Here is a 23909-nt window from a genome sequence, read left to right on the forward strand (position 1 = left end):
CCAGGGCCACACTCCCTCTGAAACCTGTATGGGAGCCCTTCTGGTCTCTTCTTGGTTTCTGGTGCTTTGCTGGCAACTGTAGGCATTCCTTGACTGGCAGCTGCATAACCCCAGTCAATCACACGGCCTTCTCCCTGTGTGTCTTCTCATCACCATCTCCTCACAAGGATGCTAGCCATATTGGGTGAGGGACCCAGCCTACTCCCGTATGACCTCAACCTCATTACAGCTGCAAGACCCCTGTCTCCAAATATGGTCACATTCGGAAGTACTGGGAATTCGGATTTTAACCTTTTTGAGGCAGACACAATTCAATGCATAACAGGAGGTAAGCTAGGAATGTGCATCTTTGTCATCAAAACAGGGAAATTTAAATTTTCAAAATGTAATGCAAACCCCAGGGTAATTCCCACTCTTTCCTAAGAAGAGCAAAAGATGGAGAAACCTGCCGGTTACTTTCAAATGAATGAAAAAAGAAAAAGAAGGCAAAAAGGGATTCATCTGAAGCAAAGAGAGTCCCATTACTTCATGTTGGTGCCACTTGCTGACAAATCCAGGAGCCCAGTCAGCTGGGGCAGCTTCTTCTCCAGGGCATATTTTGTTGGGCTGTGTGCCTCAGGTTTATAATAAACTCCGGAAGGCTGATGTACTTGGTAGAAATGACATAATCCTTCTTGTTTGCACAACGGTAGCGTGCAAAATAGGCATTCACCTGCCTGAAACATTTCAGGAATGCCAAGGGGTTCTCCTTTTCCGGGGTATGCCCTCCGATCTCCCAACGCTGTTCCTGAAATCCCAGATAGTTCCCCTCTTCTCCTGGTTGGGGCGCCTGGGCCAGAAGCTCCTCACGTAGCAGTGGCCGTTGCTCAGGCACTGTCCCTGACATTTTGCTTGAGTTAGGTCATTTAGTCCACAGAATGATCCTACGCATAAGTACTATGTAAATTTACTATGTGTAAATTTTACCACCAATTTACAGATGAGAAAGTAAGACAGAGAAGCTTAGTAGCTTATGGAAGGTAACATAGCGGGGTTGACATTCAAATCCAGCCCTTGTGCCATCAACCGGGGGACAACACAGCCTCTCGAAAGTAGTAACGAGAACACAGTAACTCACCTACTCTCATGCCCACTTAGAAATAAGTGTCAGAATTTTCAGTCTCTTCCCCAGCAGAGAATGAAGCCTAAGGCTGCTTTTGTTTCCAGACCACTTGCATCAAAATGTGGGGGAGGGCTACAGCCACCTGGACCCTACCCTCAAATCAAAATAAAGTTATGGTAAATCTGGAAAAACCAGAGTGGGATGACAAGGTAATGGGGACCATGGTAACCAATGGTCAATCAAATGACCCAGGGGTCCTGGCTATAGAGGAGCTTGGTTGCTGGGGAGTGAGGGTAATGCTAAGCATGAAGGTTTGACAGCAGGGGGACAGCCGCATCCTGTGGCTTGGATCACATGCTTGACCTGGTGAAGATCATTATTTGCTGAGTCAGGGAGGCATTTTCCATTGGTTCGGATGGGAAGCATCGGTGCAGGCAAGGGAGAGCAACCAGAGCATGTGGATTCAGAAATATCTATGCGACTCCATTTGAATGAGCAGGGTTGCATAAACAGAACGAGCATTTTGATGTGGAGTCCAAGAGAATGGTATGATAGAGGGGGAGCTCCATGAGGATCTGAGAGACTAAGTCCTGCATTTGGTCAGTCAGTGGTTACAACCTCCCCGAGGCCCTCCTGGCCTGTAAAACAGGGAAGATAATCCCTGCCTTGCAGCTCCTCAAATATAGCCTGTGATGGGAACCCAGGGAGGCCCACAGTGCTCCATAACGTAAATTATTGCGTTCCAAGGCCTCTGTAAAAGTCTGCTGCCTCGGAATATACGGTTGACCCTTGAACTAATGGCCCCAACCTCCTGCGCAGTCAAAAGTCCATGTCTAATTGTGACTTCCCCAAAACTTAACTGCTAATAGCCTACTGCTGACCAGAAGCTTTCCTGACAACATGAATAGTTGATTAACACACATTTTGATTGTTATATGTATTATGTACTATAGTCTCAAAGCAAGCTATAGAAAAGACAATGTTATTAAGAAAATCATGAGGAACAGAAAACACATTTACAGTACTGTACTGTATTTATATATTAAAAAAATCCATGTATAATTGAACCCACACAGTTCAAAGCCATGTTGCTCAGGGCCAACTGTATCCACTACCCTAACTCTCTGCCATTCTCTGTACATCTCCCTACACTCCTGCCAAGGAAGTCAATACAGTCCCCTAAATGCATTCGAAAGTACAAATTGCTCGTAGGCCCCCTTTCCTGCACCGAGGAAACACACACACACACACAGGACAGGAACACAGGGGGGCAAAAAACCAAGGTCACTCCCTCACCCTATCCATTCTGCACTGCTGACCCCCTGCAGGGCTGCTCCCAGCTGTTACCACTTCTGTTTCTACCCCCGCTTCCTTTCTGAGACCCCACCTCACCATGCATGCCCACTGATTTCTTTTTTTTTATTACTTTTTAAAATTTTTTTAATAAATTAATTTTTATTGGTGTTCAGTTTACCAACTCATCCCGTCAAGTGTCCCCCTCAGTGCCCGTCACCCATTCCCACTGTTTTCAGGCCAGGTTTACAACAATGGTAGTTATACAGATCATTGGGGCAAAACCCCACCAAGCAAAAACACCTTTTAATTAATATTTTCTAAACCATCTTTTCTTAAAGGTAAAGACTTCTGAGCTTGAACTGTCCCTTTCTGTGGTGCCCAAGTCACCTAAATGATAATCAACCTTCCACTTTCTTTTGATCAGAATGGTCATGGCATTATAGGGCTAGGGTGAATAAGAACATCATTTTGAATAAAATGGGACACACCAAAAAAAACAAAACAACAACAACAACAAAAAAAAACGTGACAAATAAAAGTGCATTTAAGGGGCAGCCCGGGTGGCTCAGCATTTTAGCGCTGCCTTCAGCCCAGGTCTTGATCCTGGAGACCCAGGATCAAGTCCTACATCAGGCTCCCTGCGTGGAGCCTGCTTCTCCCTCTGCCTGTGTCTCCGCCTCTGTGTGTGTGTGTATGTGTGTGTGTCTCATGAATAAATAAATAAAATCTTTTTTTAAAAATGCACTTAGGATAGCAGGCAATGAATTGATAGGAAATAATGTAATCGTTAGTGAAATGTTATATATATATGCCTACATCTTTTCGATGGACATGTATAGCTCCTTTAAAAGAGTATATTTATTGAAGAATTATTTATTTGCTAATTAACTTGTGCATAGTACTACTAAGTATTATGGAAGCTACCAAGATGGGTGCAACAGACCCAGATTTCTGTTAAGTCCTAGTTTGGTCCAGTCATTTATTAGTTAAGTAACCTGTTTTTAGTGGGAAAATAAGACTATTTTCCATTCTTATTATGAAGATAACCTATAATTTCACAAGTTTGTAAAGAGAAGCAGATGAGTGAAGTAGGGCACTCTTAGTGTGAAGTATTATTCTGAGGCTTCTGTGAAGTCTGGAAAGCAACAAGAGGAATGTTAGTCCAAAGAAAGAGACTCAAGGGTCCCAGCTACAGGCCCAGATCAAGGACAGATTTCCTACGAATTCCTCCCCCTGCCCCCCAACCCTCTCCTCTCAGAGATGTAGGGAAATACCCCCATTTTACCCTCTTTCAGCTTGAAACTCTGATTAGTAATGCAGCCATCTCCCTTCCTCTCCAGGAGGCAACCCTAGGTTCTTGTGCAAGGTGAGATTGCCTCGTCCCTGCCACCCCAAGGCAGCCCAAATCACATCAGTGTTTTACATTTTCCTTAGGGCTGTGTATTGACATACATTATTTGGAAATCCAAGTAATTCCAGGCATTAACACAACCCAAGCCTCCTGTTTTTAGTTGGGGCTGCAAGAACACTGCAGCCCTTTCCCTCAGTGGTGCCACTTTGGCCCAGTAAACACATGAGTATTTGCCTTGTCCCTGAAAAATCTCGTGGGCATTAAGGCAAAGTTCCTGTGTTCTGGTAACATTTAATTGCACTGGCTCTCAACCCTCTCTATGCCCACACATTCATGCACATGTATTCTGTTGACTTCAAAGGCTGCTCATCATGTTGGAAATATATGTAAGAATAGTGGAGGGAGCTTGCAATTAGTCTAAATCTTCTTTCTGGATGATTGAGTTTGATACATACATTAGGATTTCAGAAGTATATATTTGGTATTTTTAAATATACTTCTGTTTCTACTGGGTTTAGAATGATGAAAATAAATCAGGTTTTCTACGGCCAGTTAGTGTGTTTTTCATAATAAATAAGTCATTCATCCTTGTCCAATAATACATATTTATAGGTTTAAATTAGGAAAAGCATTTCAAAGAGAATTTCCATTCATTATCTACCAACTTCCAGATTCCATCCAGCATATGGGGAGCTTCCAGAGAGAAGAAAGAGGCAAACAAGGGCTTCAAGGCGTGGAGGGGAAAGAGTAGCCTGGACAAAAAGGAACTGTTACTAGATCCAAAGAAGTGAACAGAACTCTGGGTTAGTCTTTTGTAGGAGAAAAGAGAAGAAATCTTGTTAAAAATACAGATCCCCCAGGCTCTGCCCCAAAGAATCTGATCTGAGAATGAAATGGGATCTGAGTATTTGCATTTCAACAAGCAGCCTCCCCGTGGATTCCTTTGCCACGTGGACCCTGCTGAGAACCCCTAGGAATTGGGGCCCCTGTGCTAGTTCACGCAACAAGTATTAAGTGTAAGAGTTCAGATTTGGTGATGAGCCTTCTATATGGAGCTGGCTCTTAGTCTTTGGTTCATATCTGGTTATAAATCCAAGCCACTTTAAGTAAATGAATGATAGCACCGTAAATAGCCTAACTTTTTAAACATTCTGTTTGGTGTAAATTGAAGAAAGTTGAAAATACTCTTTCCTCTTCATACATTTCTGAATTTTGCCCCAAAGGCCAAATTCCAGGATATTTATGTATATTCACTATGTATCATTTTCTATAAGCATTAGAATGAAGCATTTTCTATAAGCATTAGAATTGTATAAGAATTAGAATGAAAGCATTATCATTTTCTTTAAGCATTAGAATTCTAATTGCGATTAGAAATTGCAATTTCTATTAGCATTTAATAGAAAAGAGAAATGAAATGGAAAGAAATGAAAAAAAAAAGAAATGATAATCAAAATAAAGGTGGTTTGTTTTGGGATTGTTTTAATTACCCATGGGTGGCATAACAAATTACCCCAAAATTCAGTGGCCTAAAACAACAAACATTTATTATCTTGGATCATGTCAGGAATCCAACTGTGGCTTAGCTTAGTGGTTCTGGCTCAAGGCCCTCAAGGCTGCAGCCCTGGTATCAGGTCTGGAGTCACTTCAAGGCTCAACTGTGAAAGGACCTCCTTCCAAGCTCATTGACACGTCTGCTAGCAGGATTCAGTTCCTCCTGAGCTGTTGGACTATAGACCTCAGTTTCTCATGGATTATTGGCCAGAGTCTTCCCTCAGTTCCTTCCACACAGACCTCTCCATAGGGCAACTCATAACATGGCATCATCTGGCTTCTAGCAGGGCAGCAATCAAGAGAGTCAGAAATGAAGCAAGACAGATGCCACACTCTTTTGTAACATAATCTTGGAAGTGACACCCCATCACTCTTGCCAGGTTTTATTATTTACAACCAAATCTCTAACTCCAGCCCACACTCAAGGGGAGGGTATTACATGGGGCATGAGCACCAGAAAGTAGGAGAGAAGGAATCATTGAGAGCCATCTTCCATGATATTTATCACAAAATAGCATGTTAATCTGTCTCTTTCATAGGTTAATTTATCATCCTATTTATGCTTTACTAAAACTAAAAGTTAGTGTAAAGCAAACATTTTCTGATACAAGTTAGGAACATATTCTGGGAATAGAGTCTAGTAGTGCTAGAAAGATACATTGAGGTAGAAATTGAACTCACTGGGACGTCTGGGTGGCTCAGTGGTCGAGCGCCTGCCTTTGGCCCAGGGCATGATCCTGGAGTCCCGGGATCGAGTCCCACGTCAGGCTCCCTGCAGGGAGCCTGCTTCTTCCTCTGCCTATGTCTCTGCCTCCCTTTCTCTGTGTCTCTCATAAATAAATAAATAAAATCTTAAAAAAAGAAAAAAGAAATCGAACTCAGATCTCTAAATGTGAAGATACACATTTGACTCTGCTATGTCAACCGACAGAAAAAGCTATTAGTAACTATAGCACAGGAATGCTTTCTGCTATAGGTAACTGCAAATCTGAATAGCTGTGGCTTAAAAATAAGTGTATATATGTGTTACGTAAGAAGTCTAGAGATGGACAGCTACTGCCATTGTTTTTATAGGTTGATAATGGCAAAAGCAGCATCTTTTATACCCTTGATCTTTAAAACATATATGTCACCTCATGGTCACAAGATGACTTCCCTACATCAAGGCAACGCATCATATTCTAAGCAGGATAAAAGGGCAAAGGGGCCACATCAAGCACCTCTGTCTCTTTTCACAAGGAAGATAAAGGTTTCCTGGAAGTCTCGCCCAGCAGACTTTCATTTATCCAGAACTGGGCCACAATGTCTCCCTTAAATCAATCGCTCACCGAGGAGACTAACCCTACCACAGCAGGTCTAAACTACCCTAACTTATCTGTGCAATCAAAGGATTACTGCTATTACTTGAATACATTAGGATTCTGTGGATGTTGGGCAGACAACATACAAGTCTCCAGTAAACATCTTGTGCATTGTTAATTATGTATTCTATATACCCAATACATTCACAATTTCCGCTAGCAGTCTAAAAAGATATCTCTGCACAGAAACAGAATATGCAAGCTTCAGTGCTTATGGAATCCTAAAAGTACTTAAAGTTTCCTTCTTGAAAATTCCTTACTCGGAAATAAAATGCCCAGATTTTAGGACAAAAAATGACCCTGTATTTTATGAATCCTGTGTACAGATAAAGAAATTTTAAATATTGCTGTGACATACTTTTAACAAGATGAAACCTTCTTAGATTTATTACATTAGCAAAGTATTATCGAAACACAAGATAGATTGCTCCTCTTGACATCCGCTGCTAGATTTCCGTTGACTTCTTTTTCCAAAATTATAGCATCATTAGTCAATGCTGCACAAAGGAATTTAATGTCATTTATAAAAATCTAGTAATATAAACTGTTGGTTCCTTATAAAGCATCTATTAAGACATAGAAATATCACCGAAACACATTTATGCCTTTGATCTTGAGGTCTGCACAATGATTCTTGCCAGAAGGGCAACTTATTCCATAGATTACAGAACAGAAAATCAGTTCTTGGAGGTGCGGGTCAGCCTCATCTGAGGCATCTCATTTTAAGAAAATAAATGGCACCTGCGTCTCTTGGTTTTCGTTTTTGTCTTTGTCTTTTTTTTAAATAAATTTATTTTTTATTGGTGTTCAATTTACCAACATACAGAATAACACCCAGTGCTCATCCTGTCAAGTGCCCCCCTCAGTACCCGTCACCCATTCACCCCCACCCCCCGCCCTCCTCCCCTTCCACCACCCCTAGTTCGTTTCCCAGAGTTAGGAGTCTTTATGTTCTGTCTCCCTCTAATTCCTCTTCTGATCCAAATTTAAGTGAGCAGATGAAGTTCCAGTCTGGCAAGATCCACCCTCATGTAAGGAGTAAGAGGAATAAGTCCCTGAAGAAACAGGATGCAGAGTGATAGTTTTAATGAGGGATCAATCAACGAATGATGGATGGGAACAATGAGCACCTTGGGAGTCATCAGAGAGAGGCACCATCATTCATTCAACAGTGGACCTGTGGGACCTCTTGAGAGCAAGATGATGTTCAAGTCCTGATGCAAGCCTCTCTGTCTTTTGCACTGGCTATGGGAATGGAGCAGCTAGACTGACAGGGGAGGTGTAGCACACAGTAGCAGAAGAGCCCAGGAGAGTTCCTAAACCTGAATTCCAATCCAGTGTCTGCCATTAGGGGGAAGCTATCCCTCATCTAGTCATTTGACAGCTTTGGCCATTGACTTCTCAAATGGGGCTCCATTTCTTCAAGGATTCTTTTAGCTTTAAATATCTCTGAAAATTTGGAAGCACCTCTGCACCCAAAGTGCACTTTGGGTGATGGGGAATTTTGAACTGACTCTTTTTGGAATGACTGATAATCTACCAGAACTTTATTGGGTCTAATGCTTTATGAATACATACCAAAATGTGCACTGAAGTTTTTTTTTTTTATAATATTCCCTCCTGTTTTCTTCACCCTAAGTAGATGTACAGAAATGTTCATGTTCATGCTGCAAAAAGGACATGTCTTCTAACTTCACACAGAGATAGTTTTTAAGTCAACACCTGAGGAGGTAATGAGAGACTTATAGGAGACCTACAGATATGAATGGAGTAGATAGAAAAGGATATGGTGAGAAAGATGTCAGTTCTAGAGATACAGTGTGGAGCACAGGGCTAGGCCTAGGCCTGGGAATCAGGAAGTTAGAGTTCTAATTTCAGCTTTTCCACTGATTCACTTGGGACCTTGAGAATGTCTGGCCCATTTTAATCCTTCTGTGCCTCAGTTTCCTTAACTGCCAGTTAGAATGAGAGTTCTTGGCTGGGTGCCCAGGATTGTAAGAACATACCGTACAGGGCCAAGAAAATACAATCGGTACCAAAAATGCGAAACATCCTAGTTACTAGATGTCCTAACTTGAAATGGAAACACTTTCAACAGTAACTCCTTTAATAATCAAAAAGTGAACGTTTTAGGAAGCATATCTATCTGGGTCAGAACTAAGCAAGTAAGACTATTATAGGGGCTTATAATCCCAGGTATACAAAGCAAAAAAGAGCTCGCACTTGAAATTGAGCAAGTTTCAGCCTTGCCACTTAACATTTATGTGACCTTGAGCAATTTCTTAACCTCCCACACCACCCTCATCTAAAAAAAATGGAAATAATGGCATGCTTCTCAGAGAGCTGTGGTGAAGACCATTATAGATGGAAATTAGTTCTTTTGAGCCATTGGGGCTTTGTGGTTGATAGTTTCTATTATGATGGTCAATTAAAAAGCTTAGTCACCAGCAGCAAAGAATTTTTTAATGTATTTATTGAGCATTTACTATATTGTAATGCTCTATACCCATGTTAAGCACTTTACATGAAATATCTCATGTACTCCTCTCAATAACCTATTACTATTACTGTTGCAGAAATGGAAGGAGAGAGAAACTAAGCTTTATTTCTGATTCCAATCTGTTTCCTTAACCTGCCTTACTTTCTTTTTCTCAGCTGTATCTAGTTGGCTTGGCTATACTTCTAGTAATCTTTAGCCATCCTTAATTTTCAGGACTAAAATAGCAACTAATGAACTAAATATATTTACATAACATGTTAATTTTGTCATGTTGCTGTCTGCCCCTGGAGACCTACTCTAAATTTACCTGAAGATAAATCATGCTCACTGGCAGTTAAGAATTTCCAAAAATGTCCCAAAATAATGCATTTATAGTTACGCTGAGGGAAAAAAAAGTCATTATCAAGAAATCTTACCCACATTCATTTGTCTATAGATCTTCACTAAGGACTAATTGTACGTACAATGTGTATAACCTCATCACAATATTGTCCCCAGAGACCATGTGAGAATTCTTGCAGTTACCAGCAGAGTAAAATTCAGCAAACTCTTTTTTTGTTAATGTGCTTTTTATCTATGATATAGTATAACTAACTATCTTGAAGAAAATAGGAAAAATATTTTTCTAAAGTGATGTAGGATTGAAGAGTATCTTTCAGATCAGATTCAAACTTCAAATCCACCTCTTATCTATCTAGATTTTTTTTTTATTACTCATGAAAGACACACACACACAGAGGCAGAGACACAGGCAGAGGGAGAAGCAGGCTCCATGCCAGGAGCCCAACATGGGGCTCGATCCCGGGTCTCCAGGATCACGCCCTGGGCCGAAGGCAGGCACCAAACCGCTGAGCCACCCAGGGATCCCGCTACCTGGACTATTTATTAACATTTCTGAACCTTGCATTTTCCCCTACAAATTGGGAATAATATGTTAAGAGTTGATGTGACTTAAAGGAGAACAGTGTCTGATCCTAATAGCCAGTCAACAAATGTTAGTAACTATCCGTTCCCTAAGAAAAGAATCTCAAGGCACGCAGGGGAATACCCTACTCCAATAAGGTGCTCTCTGCTCTCCTTTGAGAGTAGACTATCTTTCCTTTTTTTAATAAGTACATTGTACACTCCAAACATGTTCCCATTTCAGGGCATTCATGGGCCACAACTGCTCATCTTTTGACTCCATATTAAGGATGTCTGTTCTAGTGTATTAAATTCAGCTTCACCAAATCTTTTTACAAAATTAATTTTGACCTCACCAAATCTTTGGAAAAAAATAAAACTACTGGGGATCTTGCAATTGGATGAAGAAAAACCACAGGCTTTTATTCTTAATCGCTTTGGGAAAATATAGTGTCAGGACAAAACGCCGAAGTAGACAATTAAGTAAAGTGCACAGAAATGTCATTAAAGGATTGATCTGACTTGCCACATATTTCACGCAACCTTTTAAAATACACAAGTAAATGTTTACCTCTGAGTCTAGATCTAAACAGGCAAAAAAAAAAAATGGAATGACAATAAATCTGTTTAACTTCATTTGCATAATTGCAGACATACCATTTTTCACATATTGCATTATTAAGGCATTGAACAGCAGATCAAGAAACAGAATGTTCTAGAAAATAAACTTTAACTATTGATAAGCATCATGTACTTTTTCCAAAAGAAGTTTTATTGTGTTGAATCAAAGGTGGCATCTTGGAACTGAGAAGCTCCACAGTGTCCCCCAAGTCCTCATTCCCTAATCCTGAGCTTACCTGGTTTGCTAATGTTGCTGGCAGTCATCAACTTGTTTGGATTTCAAACTATATTAGATCCCTTCATATAGCTGCCTTTGCCAAGCAGTCGAGCTGGCTCTGTCCTACCGTTCCAGCAGTAATTTCTTTAATCCTGTGCTTCAGTTGAGTTCATATAGTTCCTTCCAGAGAGAGAAAAGCGCCTAGGAATTCATGGTTTGGGTAACAGGTACCGTGGGAGAGAATGCTACTGGGAAAGGTGTCACGTCTGCATCCTGGTCCCACCATCGCTGTTTGCCTCCCACTAGCAAGTCCCCTTCACCTCCCTGAACCTCTGCATCTTCTTTTGTAAAGGGATAACAACTCCCCTTCTAGGTTGGTTTGAAACCCCAGACCACAGGGAGACGATGCATGTAGAAGCACTTGGCTCCTGTCAAGTGCTCGATGATTCCAAACTCATTTGATTACTTCCCGGTGGCCGCCAAAAGGGCCTGCTACAGGAGTCACTGGCGTGGACCACCGATATCTGCATCTGTCTTTATTCAAGACTTTGCTCTGTTTAATTCAAAAGTGAAGCTCTCCCTTGACATGTTTTTAACCGGCTTCCCTTCTAACTGTTCTTGCCGGTAAGGTCACCGTGGTTTTCCTTAGCTGGCAAATCAGAGTCCCCAAGCTCATCTGAGGTTTTCCCTCTCTCTAACCTTGAAGTAACCAGATCCTGAGGAGTCTTCCTTAACATCCCTGAAATTCATTCTTTTATTGTTCATTTCCTGGCCACAATTCCAGTTTGGGCCCTACCATTTTAAACATGGGACACAGGAACAGTCTCTCTGCCTCGAGTCTTCTCCCTGGCCCATAGGCTGCTGTCGAATTCATCTTGATAAATGACTGCTTGCTTGTGGCTGCATTGCCCCACTCCAGTATCCTCAGTAGACCCTCCACTGTGTGTAAAATAAAGTTGAGACCGGCCTCCGCCCATCTTTCCAGCTGTGCCCGCACAGGTCTGTCGGCCTGTGACACTCATTGCGTCACCCTTCCTTGTTTCTGGGAGCTTCCCAAGGGCCCTTCTCCCTTCCCCTCCAAATCATACCCCAAGCTCTACCGAAGTCCCACAACCCCACGACGACTTCTTGAGTCCTCACGGCTCATAGTTATCTAATTTGCAAGAGAAATTCTACCAATTGAGTGTCCGGCAATCAACTACACACTAACTACCCCTCAGCACTGTGTGTGTTGATGTATTGGAGTTCAATTAGCTTAGGACAGGTCACTTACATTTGACTGAGCACCTTGTATACTTATCCATGTCGCCAGGTTTTGCTTCAAGGCAGGAACTTTAAAAGAAACATCTGGAGAACATGCTAAAAATCCTCCTGGATTTCACTCCCAGAGATGCAATAAGGCCCAAGTGGGGCCCAGATAACCTGTTTCCAACAAGTTCCAATGATGCCGGTGCTGCTGGGTACCTTTGAGCAGCCCACGCAGAATGTCTACATGATAGATAATATATATTTATGAACACTTGGTAGTGCTTTTTTCCTCTTTTCTTCGATTGTAAGCTCACATTCTGTCATTTCTTCCTTGCAGATTGATTTTGAAGACGTGATTGCAGAACCAGAAGGAACACACAGTTTCGATGGCATCTGGAAGGCCAGCTTCACCACCTTCACTGTGACAAAATACTGGTTTTACCGCTTGCTGTCTGCCCTCTTTGGCATCCCAATGGCACTCATATGGGGCATTTACTTTGCCATTCTCTCTTTCCTGCACATCTGGGCAGTTGTGCCGTGCATTAAGAGTTTCCTGATTGAGATTCAGTGCATCAGCCGTGTCTATTCCATCTACGTCCACACCTTCTGTGACCCGTTCTTTGAGGCTGTTGGCAAAATATTCAGCAATATCCGCATCAACATGCAGAAAGAAACATAAATGACATTTTAAGGATAGCAGTATACCTGATTCTTTTTTTTTTTTTCCTTTTAATTTTCCTGGTGCCAATTTCAAGTTTCAAGTTGCTGGTACAGCAACAGTATATGAATGAATTTTCATGGTTCAGAACAAAGAAATCACTCAGTTTTCATAACTATCATTTGTCTCTTCTGAGCTATTTCACCTATTTTTCATCTATTTAAACCCATTTAAGAATTTTTCCTTACATTCTTATTTGCATGTGGACCACTGTCTTATTGGCTGACATATAGACCTAATGTTGAAAGGTAATTTGAGAGAAATATGAAGAACTGAGGAGGAAAAAAAAAAAAAAAAGAACAAACAACCTGAAGTGCCTTTTCTAAAACGTTGATCATTTTATGGGAAGGAAAGAACTCCGGGCCATGGCCATTAAGTGTAGAGGTATGTGGGCAGATTTTGAGCAAACTCTTCCCCCCAACCGTCTAAAGCGTTAGTAGATTGTTGCCATTCACTTTAACGATCCAATTGGATCTAATGATGTTTATCAAGTTCGAAAATGTAATCTGCATTCACATGTTCCAACCTAACTAATGCCTTACACTTCTTGAAACTTTAACCCGTGATTCTTTCCGTGCCTGAATTATTTGTTATATAGATAATGAGCCCTAAGTGCCTTCCTGTTCTTCACATTTTCCTTTTCAAATAGGGTCCAACTCATCAACTCTCATTAGGTCAGCAGCCTCCATGATGACCAAAATTAGAACATCCATTCCCCACGCTTGTTTCTGACTCTCAGAAACCGAGCTGGATGAAGTTCATGTCTGCACTTGGCCACGCAGCATCTTTATCCATATCGAGTATGGTCTGCATCAACCCCATGAAACGAATTAAGGTGGACGAATGAGACCGAGCCCTCTGTGGGCTGGCAGGAGTGGAAGCCAACTTTCCCTGCCTCTCATCAGCTGAATGAGGTCAGCATGTCTATTCAGCTTCGTTTATTTTCAAGAATAATCACGCTTTCCTGACTCCAAACTAATCCATCACTGGGGTGGTTTAGTGGCTGAACATTGTGTTCCCTTTTCAGCTGATCAGTGGGCCTCCGGGGAAGGGCTCAGAAAACGGAGGCCATTGTGTGAGACTGTCAGAGTTGTTGCAAATGTGACCCCCTTCAAAGTAAAGCACTTGTAACCGTCTGTTATGCTGTGACACACAGCCCCTCCCCCTGCCAGGAGCTTTGGGCCTAATCCAAGCATCACTTTGCTCAGAAAGAAGATGGGGGAGGAGGCAGTAATAAGAGATTGAGGTAATTTTGCTGGAATAAATTCAAATTCTTCTGAACTCAAGCTGAGGAATTTCACCTGTAAACCTGAGTCATACAGAAAGCTGCCTGGTACATCTAAAAGCGTTTTATTCCTCTTGCTCATATTAAGAGTCTGACCTTGGGGATATTATTTTTAACCTTCAGTTATACGCTTTTATTTTTATTTTCATACACCTTTTGGAATTCTGCTTCATTTCATTTTTCATCTCTTCTAGTTTTCTGACACTTTAATTATCAACCTGTTACCTATGTTTAAGTTTGCATTTAAAAACAGACACTGGCATGGACATAGTTTTACTTTTAAACAGTGTACATAACTGAAAATATAGTATATTGCATACTTTTTAAGTGTAAAGATATTTTTATCTTTATATGAGGAAAATCACTTGGGAAATTGCTTTGTGATTCAATCTGTAAACTGTGTATCCCAAGACATGTCTGTTCTAGTCCCTCATGCGAATCAATTGCTGGTCCAAAAGACTGCTGAAATTTTATATGCTTACTGATATATTTTACACTTTTTTATCTTGCATGTCCTGTAAAGGTTACAAGCCTGCACAATAAAAATGTTTAACAGTTCAACAGTCAGCTTTATTGTTTTCCCCCCAAACCGGTTATGTATGTGTTAGTGTCTGTGTCTATGTGTGGTGAGCATGTACGTAGTGTGTGTACATGTTTATAGTATGTGTGTGGGAGGTATGTCAATTATTGCAAAGTCACTTAGGTGGGATCTTTATTCTAAGTCCATCATCATGCATGAGTTACTTCAGATAAAAGTTATAATTAGGGTGACGGGTATTAAAGGAGGGCACCTGAGGAGATGAGCACTGGGTGTTATACTATGTGTTGGCAAACTGAATTTAAATAAAATTTTAAAAAGATAATTAGTAAGAATGATTCGTTTAGCAGTTTACCAAATGCTTTATTTTTGTAAAATTTTTATTTAAATTCCAGTTAGTTAATATACAGTATAATATTAGTTTCAGGTGCATGATACAGTGATTCAACACTTCCATGCAACACACGGTGCTCATCACAAGGGCACTCCTCATCATCTATTTAACCCATCTCCTCAATCACCCAATATGTCATCTAATTTGAGCCCCAATGACTTTGTGTGATAGATATTAATATTCTCATTTGGTAAATGACAAATTGAGGGGCTAGTGCCTTGAAATTTGCCATGCCTTAACTGGGATTTTTTTTTTAAGAGGCATATTTCAGTCACAGTTTATTTTTGGCCTTGACTAAGTTTACATTCAGAGCTTCTGTATTAGAGTTCTTCAGAGAAGCAAAACCAATCAGAAATAAATTGATTCTCCATATTCACAAACATATTGGTATATATATATAAATATACATAGATGTATAAATACATATGTATTTATGTATTTATATGTGTATAAATACATATAAATACACCTATCTATACATAGATGTATAAAGACATATGCATATAGATAAAGAGATTTATTTTAAGAAAGTGAAAAAAAAGTGGTTCACATGATTTATGGAGTCTAACAATTCTCAAGATATGCAAGGTGAGTCAACAAAATGGAGACCCAAGAGAGACAATGGTGTAAATCCTGCCTGAAAGCTGGCAAGCTCAAGACCCAGGAAAAGCTTGATGTTTTAGTTCCAGTCCAAAGGTACTAAAAAAAAAAAAAACAAAAAAAAACAAAACAAAAAAAAACAATGTCTCAGTTTGAAGGCAGTCAAACAGGAGGAATTCTCTCTTATGCAAAGAAGGATCAGTTCATTCAGCCTCTTCAACTGATTGGATAAGGCACACCTACATTGGGGAGCGCAGTCTGCTTTACTTGGTCTACCAATATAAGTGAGATTCATCAAAAAACACCCGCACAAGAATGCCCAAAATAATATTTGACCAAATATCTGGGCACCTCGTAGCCTAATTAAGTGGACACAAAAGACTAACTATCACAGCTTCCAAACGAAATTTTGTAAAGGGGATCCTCTTCTAATATCTCTCTGAAATTTCTTTCACGAAGTTTACAGAGTCTCTCTCTCTCTCTCTCTCTCTCTCTCTCTCTCTCTCTTTCTCTGTTGGGCTCTCAAGAAAGCACTGAGACAACATATTTAGTAACCCAACCTGACATTTGTATTTGCCCAATAAAGCCATTTCCAGTACATGGAGTAGAAACACGTCTTAACTATGGCAGCATATGAAATCCTGGCCAAAGTTACACACCCAATTCAAACAAAACTCATGAAGTGACTTTAAAGAAGGATTATCTTTCTTTTGATTTTATTGTTTGAATTTCTAAATGAATAGATATTAACAAAATCAAGACTTTACTTATCTATATTTTGGTTCAGCCACACACATGAAACAGTTCCATTTCTGAACATACAAATAACTACATGGCTTCAGACAACTTTTATTCCATATTGGGAATAAGCAGCTTCATACTTCACACTTTCAGTAGGTGTTATTTAAATAATAATACACACTAACTTAAGAGTAGAAGTCCACCTGAATAATTGACTCATACCATCTCTGATCTAGGTACTGATATTCTAGTTCTAAATTAAAATCCATATTTATAAAACTGAGAGGAAAGGGGAGAGGCAGAGAAAAATACTGTAATATAACACAAATTATATATATATATATAATATAGTAAAGCATTATAGTTCACTGAAATATAGAGAACCCTCATAAATCAAGAAAAAGAGGAACCTAGTGGTAGAAAAATAGGCAAAGAAATGAAAAGATAATTCACAAAAAGAAGTGCTCAACAATCATATGAAAACACACTCATTAATAATGATACAATACAAATCAAAGCAATGAGATACTATTTTTGTGGGAGTTTGATGTGAATAAAAAAAATAATATCCAAGTTGATGAGGATGCAGGGAAGCAAGCACAGTCATCCACTGCGTGGTTGAATGCAACTGATACAAGCCTTTTTTTTTTTTTTTTTTTGATACAAGCCTTTTGGAGAACAATTAAATGTATATTTGATTGATCCTACAATTTCACTTATTAAATACAAATACGGGGGAGGCACCTGGGTGGCTCAGTTGGTTAAGCGTCTGCCTTTGGCTCAGGTCATGATCCCAGGGTCCTGGGGTCAAGCCCTGCAGCAGGCTCCCTGCTCAGCAAGAAGTCTGCTTCTCCCTCTCCCTCTGCCCCTCCTGCCCCACCCTACTCCCACTTGTGCTCTCTCTCTCCTTCTCTCTCTCTCTCAAATAAATAAATAAATTTTATATTTTAATTTTATTTATTTATTTAATTTCACTTTCTCAAATAAATAAAATTTTAAAAACAAATAACAGATATACCAAGGTTCATCACCATAAACATTCATTATTTGATCGCCAATATTAGAGAATATTGGAAACAACATAAATATTCAGAAATAGGAAACTGGTTAAATAAATTATCGTATGTACATTTAATAAACAACCGTTAACTTTTAAATATTCTTATGTAATCAAATATTTAATGACATGGAAATATGCTTGTAATGTAGTGTTAATTTAAAAAGTAAAGTTAAAAGTTATATGTAAGATACACTATTTTTTTTCCGCTTTAAAAAATGGAGAGGAGGTTTCAAAAAATTGCATCATTTCCGAGTGCTTCACAGACATTGTCATTTATACAAGATTTCAAAATGTATTGTCCTCATTTTGCAAAAGATTTCATTTTAGTGAGTTGCCAATTTACATAACTAATAAGAATCTTGTTTAATCCAGGTGTGTCTAACAACTAAAGCCCTGCTCCTTCCTCTCCCCTATCTACACTGCATGGCTTCTAAGCCCTAACCTTTCCTCTTCTTCATGAAGTGTCCTATTCCTACTGGCTTGCAGAATCATTTGATACATCCTTAAATACATAATAAGCAAGTAATATGAGCAGAGTTGGAGTAAACTTCAGCAATAGTTAAGTAATAGTAATTAAACCTTATAATAATCTCTGCATGCCAAACACTGCTCTACACACTTTAAATATATCAGTTCACTTAATCTCCCCAATAATTCTATGAGGTATGTATTATCATTAGTATCTCAATTCTACAGATTAGGAAATTTAAACACAGAGGAGTCAAGTAACTTGCCCAAGGTCACAAAGTCAAGTGACATAGAGTTCGGATCCAGAGTCTGGAACCTGAACTGTGGCACCAAACCATAGAATTAATGGTAATGCAAAACCCCAGAAAAGCAAGTTGTACCTCTATCAAGAACAAATAATGGTCAACAATATGAATGACAATTAAAATGTAAACTAAGACATTTTACATCTAAAATATAAAATTAAAATTACTCTCACAGATTTACCAAAGTCTTTGATTACAAGACTTCAATGTAAGTTTTTATAACATAAAAAATGTTTTGCAATAGTGTATATTTAATCACATTATAGTTTAGTGACATTCAAGACCATAAAATGACTAGTGACAAGTTAAGGTACAGACTCCAGGACAGAGATTTCAATGATGGAAAGAAACATAAATTTTTTTAAATGAACCATAATACTTTTATTTATTCAGAAAATTCAATAACATGTTGGAATCCAATTTGATATAAGTAACTGACAAAAACATTTTACCATTAAGGTTAAAAACACTTCCATTTTTTTCTCTAGGAATCCTTTCGTTTACTTGACTTTCATATGCATCCTCAGATTTGCCAGTTGCTTGAGCAATAATGAGTTTCTCTAGATGTTACTCATCCAACTTACTGGAGCTATCAGTGCAAATTCTCTCCTCTTCCCACAGTGGGACAAATCTACTTCTATTTGCTCTCAACCTTCTTTTCTTTGCTTCTGCTAAAATGGAGAAATGACAAAAAGGCATTCTCCTAAATTTTGTATTTATCATTTCCTTGCCTTAAAAAAAAAAGTTTTATATATAAACAATCTCCCAAGCAGAAAATTAGTTTTAGCTATTTTTATGTTTTTTTCTTTAAAAAAAAATCATGTGAGATGGAATATTCTGGCACTTGATTTTTTAAATTTAACTTTATTTTAAGAATCATCTATATTGGGATCCCTGGGTGGCTCAGCAGTTTAGCGCCTACCTTCAGCCCAGGAATGATTCTGGAGACCCGGGATCAAGTCCCACATCGGGCTCCCTGCATGGAGCCTGCTTCTTCCTCTGCCTGTGTCTCTGCCCCCCCACCCCCCCAACCTGTGTGTCTTTCATGAATAAATAAAATCTTTTTTTAAAAAAAGAATCATCTGTATTATTGAATATCATCCTAGTTCATTCATTTTCACTGCTATATATTATCTCTGTATGTGAACATTCCACTATTTATCCATTTGACTCTTGATGGACCCTTGAGATGCCAATGGTGCCACTATAAACATACTTGGACAAATGTCCTGAGGAGTCTTATGGATGGACATAAGTTCCTCTAGGAGTTATCATTAAGACTGAATCACTCAAGCCTGACATATAACATATCCCCAGTTTTTCTAGATAATGACAAATGACCTTTCAATCATTATTATCAGATAGCAATTCGCATTTCAACCAGCATTTGGAACTGGCACACTTCTTAAATTTTGCAAATTAAATGGGCATAAAATGGTATCTTATTTTCGTCTTGATTTTTAACTCTCTGATTACATATGAGGTTGAGCATCTCTTCATATATTTATTGGTCATGTGGCTTTTCACTTCCATGAAATGATCTCCATGCCATATAGCAGTTTCTCTTGCATCATCAGGTCATAGAATTTTGTCAGTTCCATCTTGACTATGTTTCTTTTTTTGGAACTCTTGCCACCTCTCCATTGTCACTACCTCAGTGTGAGCAACCATCATTTAAATCCTGGTCTACACTAATTAGTCTTTCTGTTTCCACTCTTGTACTCCACTTAACTCATTTGGCCATTTTGCTATATGGCAACACAGTCGCACACATACACACACATGCATACACAGCTTAAAACCCTCCAATGACTTATCATATTGTTTAAAATTGAATCCCTCTATCAAGGCCTACAAAGTATTTTTTTAAGATTTTTTATTTATTTATTCATGAGAGACACACACACACACACACACACACACACACAGAGGCAGAGACACAGGCAGAGGGAGAAGCAGACTCCATGCAGGAAGCCTGACGTGGGACTCGATCCCGGGTCTCCAGGATCAGGCCCTGGGCTGAAGGCGGCGCTAAACCGCTGAGCCACCTGGGCTGCCCCAAGGCCTACAAAGTCTTATATGATCCAGCCCCTACATCTCTCTCTCACCTTATCTCAGACCTCCTCACTATCTGTGCTCCAGATACACTGATCTTCAGTTCTGAGAACACATTAAGCCCTATCGGGTCACAGGATTTCGCACAGCTGTTCCCTCTGACCAAATGCTCTTACATCTGCCTTTCTACTTTGCTGCCTCCTTCTTATCCTTTGGGTCTCAATCTCAATGACCTCTAAGAGAGCGGTCTTCCATGTCTTCCCTACTTGAAGCAAGTTCTCCCTAATTAACCCATATCTTAACCTCTTGCCTATTTCCCTCACAGCCCACATCACATTGAGCAATCATTTTATTTTTCCATTTACAATTTTTTATTCTTTATCCCCCTTAGGATGTAAACTCCAAGAAGCAGATATTTCACCATAATAGACACCCAATTATTTGTTAGATGCATAAATGAATAGATAGGTAGTCAGACCATCCTCAAGACTAGGAAGGCATGAGGTGCCAAGTTTCTGCTTTACCATTAATAGTGTCATAAAGAAAGTCACTGAACACATTATGATATAAATTACAGAGTTCCCAACAATGTAGCCATTTGTTCTTCTTCTTCCACTTTATTTCTCCATGATTTTGTTCCTCCATCAAAACTTTCACTACTGTACCCATTTAACCATTTTGATATGTCAAAATATGAGTTTCGCCAATGAAAATTTTAGCAAAAACTACCAGGATATTTGATATATGTATTTTTCTTAATTGAATAATAGCAAACACATGTTGATACAGTTACTAAGGAAAAAGTTGACTTTCCAACAGCTGTTGACTTCATCAATTCCACTATGTGATGAGTCACACAAAATTCCACAGAGCTAGAAAGCTACGAGTAAGGAAGAAGGATTTTGTGTGTGTGTGTGTGTGTGTGTGTGTGTGTGTGTGTGTGATGAGACAGGAGTGGGGAGACCGAGACAAGAGGAAAGCAAATAAAATCAAGTGGAATGACGGATTTGATGCTACAGAATTTTGAATCATTTACTATTCACCCAAATAGCACTTTAACAAAACAACTGAAAAATATAAGAAAACTAGCATAAAGCATTGGGTGTTTGCAACAGGAGAAAAGCAATAAAAGAGAGAGAGAGAGAGAGAGAGAAAGAACAGCTGCCAGCTTGAACCACTCTATGAATGCCAAACCCGTTTAGGAGTGAAACCTACTCTTCTTCATTTTTATTAATATGATGCAACTATTAATGAGATAATAACTATTCCAGGCATTAGTCAAAGTCCTTTTTGAGAAGATATTTCTTAAATCCTTTATCACATTGCATAACCTCTTGGAAAAGGTAAGATTTAGTTACCTGCCAACTCTGAACAGAAATTTCTGTCAATCCTATAATACAAGTAAGCACTGTGAAACGCACAGCACAACACTCACATTGATGGGTGTAATTTGGCTTGAGGTTGATTTTACATTTTCACAGTGACTTTTGTTCTTTGCTTTATTGTTTCTTACATTGCCCTCAAAATAAAAATAACTTCCATATATTGAACATATAACATTGCCAAGCAATGTGCTAAGCATTTCACACACAGTACTCCTACAATAGCCATACGGCTTATGTGCTACTTATCTAAGTCAAGAGGATACCACTGCTGTGTCTTCAAGATCAGAAAACAGAAGCTCATTGGAGTTCAATAACTTACTCAAGGTTACCCAGTGAGTTAACACCCATGACATTAGTTCCAAAGCTCTTCTTTATGGAGAAATTCATCCCTTTCTTGGGAGAAATCCCAAAAGCAGAGCACCATTTGGCAGTATTACAATAGCATTATGTGTTACTAAGAGGAAAAAAAAGAACACTAAGTGGTTAAAAGTCATGCAAATAATATGTTCTCTAGTCCAAGGTTGTGCTCACATAATAGTTCACTTTGTTCCTTCAATAGGCATTTATGGAGCAACTACTTGATGTAAGGGAATAGAAAAATAAGACAAAGATGGGTGAGATAAAGGCTTTTGTCTTCAAGGAAGCTCAGTAAAAGCATCAATGAAAGCAATTCCAAGATGAAATTAACGTTTTGCCATTTTTCTGCTGAGAAAATAGCTTTTTGTAAAATAAAAATTGACAATAAATTTCATGGTTTAATATGATGGCTTTGAAACTGTGCTCTATAGAATACAGAAGTGTTGAGTAGGTTCCCTAAGATGACAGAGGATGAGGATAGAGATGAGAGGAATAACATCCACCACTTCCTTCAGACTGACAAGCTCCATTGTAGTTTTTCATACTAGTTTTCCGCATGATATTTTGTTTGGCTAAATAATTCCATCACTAAGAAAATTTGGAAACCATTGATTGACTTGTTGATGAAACAATACATTTTTTATATTATCTTAGATCTTAAATGTTGATATTTGCTTTTGTGATTATCACTAAATATGTTCTAATATGTCTTGAAGATGCAGGCTCAACTGAGGAGATGACCAAAGTCAGAAAATATCTATCAAAACCATGAGTACATACCAATTAAAATATATGTCATCTTGCAAACTCTCGCACTCTGCTTCTAACAGAAATGAGTAATGATTTTGGTGAGATGAATAGGAAAAAAGTAGTAGTGTCATCTATATTCCTGAGGAGGAAATAAATTTAGCCGTGAAGTTTTTGGCATTAGGATACATACCCAAGATATGTGTCAAATATTGTCCAAGCCATTTACAAATAAAATATCAGTCTTTAGTATTTACACTGGACTAGAACAATTTCTTTAGATCTTCTTATTTTAACCTTAAATAATAATGAATGCAAATAATAAGCCATCCTATAACAGAAAAAACTTTGACCATAGAAGCAGGAACCTACAATCAAATCCTCAACCAACCTCAGAACCAGCTGTGGTCATGGATGAGCCTTGTAACCAAGCTCTCTTCAGCTGGCAGCCATATTACTTCCTATCTCATTAGACTGCGGTGCAAATAAAAGTGTGAAAATGCCTAAAACAGAGCCAGACCTCATGGAAATTAAAAAGTTTCCGACAGCCTCTCCTTCCATTACCCTATTTCATTCTCTCTAGTGCCTCAGGGTCACTTACCTGCTTTTCTTAGCACATCTGAACCATTCTTCTGCCGGTCTTCTTAGACCATATCTCTTCTAGTGTGCATCAATATGAACTGAGTCAAAATGCCCAAAATCTACCTGACTTTTCCTACAAGGATCTATTATCATCTGACTTCCATGTCTGGGTCTATATATTAACAGACTCAAGTCTATATTAACAGATGCTAGTCTGATTGGCTCAGACTAGAGACTAGATTGGCTCCTCTTACATTTGATGTCCACTCTGGTCTAGTCAGTCATAGTTTGGTTTGAAAGGTTGCCCATTCAAGGAATTATGGAAGGAAGGAGAAGCTAATTAGCAATAGGGATGTGACTGGCAAATATGTCCATGATAATCTCAATCTCCATAAAACTCTAATCTTCCAAACTCTTTGACATCTCTCTCCTCCTGTATTCCCATGAAATAGGAAGAGAAATGTACTCATAACCCCATTTTATATATGGAAAGAATAAAACACCAAGGATAAATGACTTAC

The 23909-nt window shown here is 39.0% G+C and overlaps 1 protein-coding gene across 2 annotated transcripts in view; it reads left to right on the forward strand.

Moving 5' to 3' along the window:
- CAV1 (caveolin 1) overlaps positions 1-14714 on the forward strand; it is a 36301-nt gene extending 21587 nt beyond the window's left edge. For both annotated transcript variants that reach the window (XM_072764848.1, XM_072764847.1), the window contains exon 3: positions 12491-14714. In XM_072764848.1, the coding sequence (XP_072620949.1) occupies positions 12491-12832 (342 nt within the window). In that variant the 3' untranslated portion in view covers positions 12833-14714. The remainder of the gene's footprint in view (positions 1-12490) is intronic.
- Positions 14715-23909: the final 9195 nt, after the last annotated feature.

The sequence above is a fragment of the Vulpes vulpes genome, chromosome 7 (assembly GCF_048418805.1).
Source record: "Vulpes vulpes isolate BD-2025 chromosome 7, VulVul3, whole genome shotgun sequence".
NCBI classification, from domain to species: domain Eukaryota; kingdom Metazoa; phylum Chordata; class Mammalia; order Carnivora; family Canidae; genus Vulpes; species Vulpes vulpes.